The following is an 8,947-nucleotide window of genomic DNA, read 5'->3' on the forward strand; positions in this document are numbered from 1 at the left end:
AGCCAAGAGCAGCCCAGACGCAGCTGAGAGAAGGGGAAGAGCCAGCCTGCCTGCTCCCTGCCTGGCCTGCCTGCTCCCTGCCTGCTCCCTGCCTGGCCTGCCTGCTCCCTGCCTGCTCCCTGCCTGGCCTGCCTGCTCCCTGCCTGCTCCCTGCCTGGCCTGCCTGCTCCCTGCCTGCAACGTTCCCACCACAAGTCAGTTAATTGGGCAATTCCACTGCTTTAAAAAATGGTACTTGGGGAAGTTTAGTAGCATGGGGGAAGATCAGAACAGGCGATGGAGCTGCTGCCCATCAGCAGCGGATCAGCACCGACCAGCCACCGCCGCTGCTCTGGCTGGAGGAGAAATTTTGCACCCTCCAGCACAGACCCCCCCACCCGACCTCCGTCTCCCCCTCCCCAGCAGCCTGCTGGTCCCCGGTACCTGCTGGTGGAGCCCGAGGCGCAGCGTCACTCCCTCGCTCCCCTGCTCGTCGTTGCTCTCGGTGCCGTGGAGGTGTTTGCTGAATTTGGGGAGAGGCACGCTGGGTTTCCCGTCCGGGTTGAACATGTTGGCTGGGGCCAGCACTATGAAGGCGTTTGTAACCGGACCTGGGACGGGACAAGAGGAGGGGACGGGTCAGACTTCCCCCCTCCGGTAAGGTTGCCTCTTGCCTGGCATCTTGGGCAGCCCCGAGAACAGAGTACAACCCACGGCGCAGGCAGCTGCCAGGGCTCCTGCCTTCCTCCCCAGCACCTGGGAAGAGGCAGAGCCCCTCTCCCCGTCCTTGGCAGCGGGGACGCGGCTCCGCAGCCTGGGCCCGGCGGGGAGGAGCAGGGCAGCCCGGCCGTCCTCCGCAGAGCCAGCCATCCATCAGCGGCTGCCGCTCTTGCAGCTGTCTCCTGCAATGATCTATCACACACTCTCGTTTGGCAGAGCTAATGAGTGCTTTAATTACTGCATTTACCCACACAGGCTGCTGCTTTCTGTCAGCAGCCCCCTCCGCCCCCCCCTTCCGAACTCGTGCTCGCTGGCGAACTCCCACCGCTGCCCCCCACGCCCCAAACCTCTCCCCGTCAAAAAAACCAGCAGCCAGCGGGCTCGTGTGCGAGCAGAGGAGTTCAGTCACCGCTAATAAATCCCTGACCATCCATCTTCCCCCGGACGAACTCGACAGCGCGAAGGGAAAGGTTAAAAGGATCCAGATGCACCTGAGCGGAGGTAGGCTGCCGCAGCACCCGCCCGGCGTCCCTGCCAAAGGCAGCGGGGAAAGGTGCAGGACGGGGCAGCGAGGCAGGGAGCCTGGGGGGGGGCCCCGGAGGGGCTCAGAGCTGCCTGAGGCTTTCAATCTCTGCAGAGGAGATGGACAAAAGCACCTCTGATGCAGACGAGGGCTCCCTCGCCATCATCTCCCCCTCCAGCTAGACCAGAGCCTGCTCCAAAGCCTGACCCTCCCAGGATCCAAGGCTGGATCCCGCTGGCAAAGCAAAGGCTCCACTGAATACTCGGTCGAGAAGCTGCTCTGCCAGCAGTCCCAGGCTGGCCCCGAAGCTGCTCTTTGCCAACACTTTGCTGTAACAAACCATTGTTTTACTCTTGCTCCCTCCCTAAAGACAAGACGTTTGCTGCTTCTTATGAAAATATCCATTAGTGAGATTAACACTGCTGGTTCACTGGCAATTCGAGGAGCAATTTTAAAGGAAGGGACAAGACAGGCAGAGAAGAGAAAATCTCACGAACTAGCCCACAGATCCCCAAATCTGGTCACCATCCAGGCGCAGACGCCCCAGCCGTTCTTGGGCCCCAATGCAGATGCAAGTCCCATCCAACCCCCCCTCGTCACGACGGCTAGGGCACCAGGCGGTGGGTGACACCCTGCCAGTGTGGGCAGAGGGACTGATTCAACTGGGGGAGAATAAATAATCCGGCTCCCAACACTGGCAGCTGCCAGCAGGACGGATTGGCTGGAGCATCCCCGGGGCGGCCTTGCATGAACGAGCCCTCGGGGACGGTCTGTGCCACACGGTGTTTGCGGAGAAAAGGACAGAGCTTATGTGACAGGACAGGAACCAAGGCCCGGAGAGGTTTTGGGGCAGACCTGGCAAGAAAACCGGGGAGCGCTGGCCTCCCCATCCCAGAGGTCCCCTGCTTCCCCTCAGAGCAGGGCCAGCCACGCTGGGTGACCGGGAGCAGCCCTGCCTTGCCCGGCACAGTCACAGCTCGTTACCCAAGAGCAGCAGCTCAGTTTCTCAAAGTCCATGCGCCGGCCCGTGCTCTGCCCCCCTGCCTGCCCGCCCTCATCAAGGACAAGCAAACCTTGCTGGAAAAGCCCCCTGCATCTGTCCTGCCTGCACAGCCACGCTCCTCTCGAGCCCTGAGCCACGCTCCAACCTCTCTGATCTATTTGCAGCACCATCATGAGGGGAGGGCAGTGGTTCCTGCCTTGCCCCCAGCTACCCGCTCTGCCCCGCGAGCAGAGGGACCTTGCTCTCCCAAGCACACCAGGCCGGAGGTTGCGTCATGTCATTGTCATGTCAGCCGCGGCAGAAAAGCCCGTGTCATCCCTGCCTTGGGAAGGGAAAGGCTCAGGGAACGTGCCGGAGGGGCGAGCAGGGCAGCAGCAGGGAACAGACCTTGCTGGGAGGCTCACGTCACTGCTCGGAAAGGCGGTGAGAAAGGCCAAGGGGAGATGGTGACCCGCTGGAAACCTGCAGGGAACTCGCTGCCCCACTAAGGCGGGGTGGCACGGCTGCTGAAGGGAGGCAGCGCTGGGACAGAAGAGCTGTGGAGCCCCCGACACAGGGAGGCTGGGGAACCTGCACTCTGTGCGGGGACCCTCCTCCCACGGTACAGCTCTGTGGTGGTGGGCTCCCCTGGATGGCAGCTCCTGATCCACAATACAGCTCCCACCCCGCTCCCAGGCTCAGATTAAGCACACAGCAGCAGCAGGGCGGTACTGGTGCCAGGGCTGCCAGGGAAGCCAAATCCCTGCCCGCAGGAAGAAGCGAGCCAGCAGAGGCTGTAGAAAGCACCCGCACCTCACGGCCCTGGCACCCAGCGGCACGGTCAGCCTGGTCCTGCCGGGACCAGGGCAGAGCTTGCGTCCATCTGCACTCCCCTGCGGCCTCGAGGAGGGTTTTAATGCCTGGCTCGCAGTGAGAGCTTGGCCCCCCTCCTCTGATGACTCACACAGCTCAGATTTTGTCTGCTTTCACCCCTCTAGTGCAAGGCTGGACAGGCACTGCAGTAGGTCCCCATTAGAAACGGTCATTGGCAGCAAAAGGGAAAAAGGAAAGGGTCTGCGGGCAGCCTGGCTTTCAGTGACTGCCCTGGGGCAGCAGCTTGCCCACCTCTGTCCAGGGGCAGCATCACAGAACAGGGTCTGACTTTCACCACCGTCACCTTCTGGGAGGGTTTTAGGCAGTGCCCGGAGAGCAGCGCTGCCGGCCCCACCAGCGAGAGCGGTGTTAAGAGGCCGGAGACCACCACAAGCGTAGGAAAAAAAACACTGTTAGCAACAGCTCAAATGCAGCAGGAGGGCTAAATCATCCGCTGCTCTCAGGCACCTAATTGCTGATCTGAGCCTGTAAGGGTTTGTTTGCATGGTTTATCGGAGCCATTAGACTGAAATTCCAGACGACTGCTTATATCGGATTCACTTCAGGCCTAATGAACTCATGGGTCCTTGTTGCTGGGGTCACAGAGACAGTCTCTTCTCCAGACACATCTTCCCCCTCCCACAGCCTCCCCAGGCGTTAGGGTGCATGTGGGGCAACCGCTCCCTTTGGAAAACAAGGAGGAAGATGCTGGATGTCCTCAGCAACAGGGTGAAATCTATGACTCACTCCCTGACAGTGCACAAGGGGGTCGTTAACAGACATGGGCAAGGTCAAAACGCTACTCCAGACAGCTAAGACATCCCTCTAATGCCTCTACCCCTCCTTGAGGTGTGAAGCAAGTGGCAGAGAAATGCCTGAAGTGCCCAGGGCAGCATCAGAGCAACAGAAGCGAGACAGCAGCGGCCTTTGGCAGTTGAGGAGGAAAGGATCCCGGAGATAAGGGCATGACTACCTTTGTGATTCATCGTCTTCAGGCACTGCTTGCTCTGGATGTCCCACAGCCGGACTGTTTCGTCGTGTGAGCCGGAAAGCAGCAGGCTGCCATCCGTGGAGACCGACAGACACGTCACCTGGTTCCTGGAATGGGGAAGAGGAAGTTTAAACTCAGGATGACCCGAGGACTGCCAGAAACTGGTGAGGTGGGCAGACGGGGGCGATGAATTGTTTGGCAGGTATGTCTGGTCCCTCACCTGTGCCCTTTGAAGACCTTCCCATTCTCCCGCTCTGTCTGGAAGGTCCGGTCTCTCTGGACCGGCTGCAGAAATGAAGGAAGGAAGGGAGAGAGCGGTTTAAATTCAGGAAGACTGAAGCCAGCAGGTTCATCACTGTGTCTGGAGGGGGCAGAGGAGATACAGGGGAACCCAGGCCCTCCCACGCCCTGGCAGGTCACACCAGTCACGTAGGCGGGGAGGTGACAGTAGCTCAGGCTGCCACGTCAAGGCTGGGCTGCATGACAGCAGCACCGAGCAGATCTGCAGCCCCAGGCACTCACCCAGGCACAGAGGTCAACCTGGAAGATGGATCCGTCCATGCCGCCGCAGAACATGTGATATTCGGAAAGGTCAAGAGTCACAGCCATGATGCCCACATCGAAGAGGACGGAAAGCAGGAGCTCCCCGGATGAGATTTCCCAGAGCTGGAGTGAGAGGGTACAGGAGAATTAGGGGCTTAAATGTTAACGGCAGGATTGGAAGAACACGCTGCTGCTTATCGGCACCTGCCCAGCGGCAAGCTGGCAGCACATACCGGCATCCCCTCCTTGCTGCGGATGGGGAAACTGAGTCCAAGGCATAAGCACGGCAGAACCCAGGATCAGCCTCTTCATGATCATAACAAGTTTCCCAGGCAGCTCCGAAACAGCCCTTAACCCCCTCGCGTGCCCGTCCTGCCCCCCAGGGCAGACCCCTCTCCGCAAGGCAGGAGGAGCAGGCTGCGGGCTCCAGGCTGCTCTGCTCCCTGCCCTTCGAGGCTAAAGGACATCAGCGAGGGGAATCAGAGGAGCTGACCCCCACATTCCCCAGGAGGAGAGGGACTGCAAAGCACGAAGAGGCCCAGCCTGAGGGCAGGTGCAGAGAAACTGCTGGTGTTTGGAGAGGCAAAGCCCATTAGGTCCGGCAGCTCTGAGTCATCACAGAGACAGCCAAGAAATTCAGCTACTGCAACCCTCACGGACAGCTTTGCTGCAGCCCAGCAGAAGCTCTGCTTTAACCCTCTGCGGCCTGCGCACCTCCGGGACTCTTGTTCAGCGGGACGGAGCCAAGCCTTACCTTTGCTGTCTGGTCAAGGGAGGCTGTGGCAGCTCGTGCCAAGGGCCCTCCAAAGCCACAGCACAAGTCCGTGATGGGGAGGCTGTGTCGGGACCACACGTGGCGAGGGTCAGGGATCTGGGAGGGCTCTGCCTGCAGCACGCTGTAGGGGAGAACAGAGAGACGGGTTGGCTCGGCAGGTCAGCAAGAGCAACGCTGGGGATGCCAGAGCAAAGCGGCTGTGAGGGGAGCTGGCCGAGGCTCTTCTGCTTCCTCTGGGATGGCTCTCCTGGCTGCAAGGACCAAGCAGGACACAGAAGCCATCAGCGTCCACAGCACATGCGATACCGAGGACTAGGGTCACTACTGAGCTCCCCATCCCAGAGGGCACAGAGACCTCAGCTGCCACTAGCAGGGAAAGGGCACAATCCACTCTGTGTCAAGCAGGGAAAAGAAGTCAGAGCCATATGGCACAGCTTGGAAAACTCAGATTAGACACTAGGAAAAACCTCTCTGGCAGCGAAGACAACAGCAGTGGAACAGCCGCCTAAGGAGGGCACAGACTCATCATCACGAGCAGGCTTTACGAACGGGCTTAGGCAGAGCTGATTCCACCTCCGGGAAGCGGTGGCTGATCTCTTGTTCTAATATTCCACACCCAGATGCTCCCTGTCCCCTGTACGAATGAGCCGAGACCTCCCCACGGGCCACCGTTACCTGTAAAGGTTCCACACCAGGGCCAGACAGTCCTTCGCCCCCGAGAGAAAGTGGCTGCTGTCGTCAGTAAAGCAGAGGCATGTGAGGTCCTGGTAATGTCGGTTCAGGATGGCTAGGAGGTTCCCGTTGGAGACCTAGAGCAAGGGAAAGGGCAGGAGAATATTAAGAAAGGAGCACTGAGATGCCCCGGAATAACATAGTGCCCTGCCCTCAACGGCTGCGGGTGCAGCAGCACCCGCAGCTCCCTCCCCAGCTGGGCATTGCTGTGCCAGGTGCGAGCAGAGCGGAGAGTCCCCACTCCGTGGAGCCGCGCAGAACACGGCAGCGAGCGGAGGCGGCAAGCGGAGTGAAAAGGGAAGGTTGCGCCGACCGCGCGAGCCCATTTGCACCTCACCGGTGGCAACCGACGCGATCAAGGTGCAACCAGTACAACCACATACACTTATGACCAAAGGTAAATACAGCAAAGGCAGTTTGAAGAGGCCCTGCCCACGTTAACTCTGGAACCTAGTGATGCCAGTGCCATTCCTCTGGTCAAGACACAAGCGTGCAGTAAAGATTTCCTGTTTACTGTTAACATTACCCTCATGGCTTCTTCCCACCTCCCCCGTCTAATGAGATGGCTGCGGGGGTTACGAAAGCCGCGCTCTGCAGGAGGCTGCGTGCCACCCCGGGGGTTGCTGCATTTCAGCACGGCTACATGGTCTCGGGCCAACAGAGGCGTTAGGGTGGACAAGGAGTTCCCTAAACCCAGAGCTTTTCTTGTCGAAAGGCAACATCGCAGATAGGGAGGGAACTAAGGAGGCGGCGAGGGAGCCCCGTATAAAAGAACAGAATCGACTCTCTCTTGTCTGAATTACAACTAAAAAGAAAACCAGACTGCAATTCAATGGAGAACAAGCGGTCCCACAGAGAAGGCACAAAACTAGGGCTCTTGGGCACATTTCCAGCTCTACGACGGTTTCCACGCAGACTCTCCGAGGCGCCTGTTCCCTCTGCCAGGAGGACAGTGCCGTCACCCACGCCAGGCAGACGCTCGGAAGCGTTTGCAAGGCAAGGCTAGCTGGGGGCAGACCGAAAGGGCCCCTCTGAGCAGAGACCAGCTCAGAGCATCACGAGCGAGTAACTCCCACTTGCTGCAGTCTCAGCCCGGCACTCCTTGTGAGGGCTTTTTTTCCAACATTGCCACAAGCACATTTTTAAAAGAAACATCTGATAAATTAAGATAGAGCCACCCACATAACAAGGCTCAGAAACATCCCCCAGGACTGAGAGCTTTCCAGGTTAGACATCTCGGTGTTTAATCCCAGGGCTCAGAACAAGCTTGTTCTTTTATTTGCTTGGTGAAGTGCTTAGAACGTAGTGTAATCCCCACGTAAACACACCACTAATTAAAAATAGAAGGATGATGACCAGAGCACGGCAGTCTCTGCAGGCATCCAGATCACAAGTCACATACAAATATTAGGCTAAAACGTGGAAGAAGTGCTAAAGGAAAACCAGGTCCTGTGTTTCTGCTTTCAGGGAGCAACATCTGACCCCTGAGGCATCTGTAGCAGCTTGGAAAGAGAAGGAAAGAACAGACCTAAGCCTCATCCAGCACCTCCCACCACAATTCCTTTTCCTCCCTGTTTTGACGATCTGCCCCGTGGTCTGCATGCCCACGGAGGCCGCCGAGCAGCCAGCCCCAGCCCCTCGGGGCAACACGGAGCCCGGACCGCACCAGCCACAGCTGTAATGTACACGACCCAGCAAAGCCTTCGCCCCACTGTGGAGCCCAGATAACGTGGATTTACTGACACCTGACGGGACAGGGGCGCTCGCTAACCGTGCAGGATGCGAATCTCTGCATCCCCATTCCCCGTGCCAGCCGGCAGCCCCCCTACCTCCCACAGGTAGATGCTCTCAGCAACCCCAGCCAAGATGTAGAGCCCGTTGGGAGAAGCCGTCAGGCAGGTCACCGGCCCAGGGCATATGATCTTCTGCTGGAGCTGGTCCTGGGGGCAGAATGAACACAGTGACCCTTCAGTAGGGGCTGGAGTACGGGAGGGAGAGAGAAACAAGACCCTGGTTCAGTTGAGAGAAGAGGCAGCTCAGGCAGCGTCCGACGCGCTGCGGCTGCCTGCGTTTGAGCCGTGCCCTCAACCCTCATCAGCAGTGCCGCGGTTTGGAGATTCGATGCCGAAGAGGAAGATGATGGAGGAGCACAGTCCGTGTGTGCAAATCGCATCGAACTGCTCTGCATTTTGCTGTTTTGTCGCAGTTGCTTTGTGTTTAGCCCTGCAGGGAAAAAGGTAAATTCCCCTCCCACCCTCCTCCGCCCACACGCAGCAGGAGGGGTACCGAAAGGCAAGGGATCTGGATGCAGTTATGCTCCACAGCTGGGGAACCTTGGAGATTCAGCAGAAAACAGGCTCAGAAGATTACAGCAAAATAACACTGATAAAAGATAAAAAAAAAAAAAAAGAGGATGCGCGCTCACGGCCTGGGAGAAGAAGCAGCAGGTCTGAGAGCAGCTCCCCACAGCTCGGGGACACTGGAAAAACCAGACCCTGAGCTGTGGGAGCGAAGGGTCTGCGTGTGCCGAAACCCACGGGCTGCTGCTGCTCTCTGCAGCAGAACTGAGGGGAACGACAGGGAACGGAGAACTTACGGCTGTGTTTGCTACTGTCCGGCCCTAGTTTAAGCACAGGTGGGATGCGGCTAGCAGGAGGAGAAAGGGGTACGGCCGTGTAGGGACGGGTGAGGTTTGTCCGGCTGCCTTTAAGCTTCCATTTTTGGCTGGAAGGCGCAGAGAGCGGACCGAGGCGACGGGAGGCCCCAGGCGAAGCGGGCCCAGCGGCGGGGTGCCCGCATCCCCCCGGGCTCTGCCTCGACAGGGACCGT

At 58.9% G+C, this 8,947-nt stretch overlaps 1 protein-coding gene across 1 annotated transcript in view; it reads right to left on the minus strand.

The window, feature by feature from the left end:
• Positions 1–8,947, minus strand: part of WDR18 (WD repeat domain 18) — a gene marked incomplete at its 5' end in the record, with an annotated part of 48,463 nt that overhangs the window by 4,668 nt on the left and 34,848 nt on the right. Inside the window, 8 exons of the mRNA XM_009279897.2 lie at positions 424–590; positions 4,051–4,175; positions 4,289–4,353; positions 4,591–4,734; positions 5,366–5,507; positions 6,062–6,195; positions 7,948–8,058; positions 8,405–8,451. Coding sequence (XP_009278172.2) covers positions 424–590; positions 4,051–4,175; positions 4,289–4,353; positions 4,591–4,734; positions 5,366–5,507; positions 6,062–6,195; positions 7,948–8,058; positions 8,405–8,451 — 935 coding nt within the window. The remainder of the gene's footprint in view (positions 1–423; positions 591–4,050; positions 4,176–4,288; positions 4,354–4,590; positions 4,735–5,365; positions 5,508–6,061; positions 6,196–7,947; positions 8,059–8,404; positions 8,452–8,947) is intronic.

Source organism: Aptenodytes forsteri, unplaced genomic scaffold, assembly GCF_000699145.1.
Source record: "Aptenodytes forsteri isolate BGI_AS27 unplaced genomic scaffold, ASM69914v1 Scaffold147, whole genome shotgun sequence".
NCBI lineage: Eukaryota > Metazoa > Chordata > Aves > Sphenisciformes > Spheniscidae > Aptenodytes > Aptenodytes forsteri.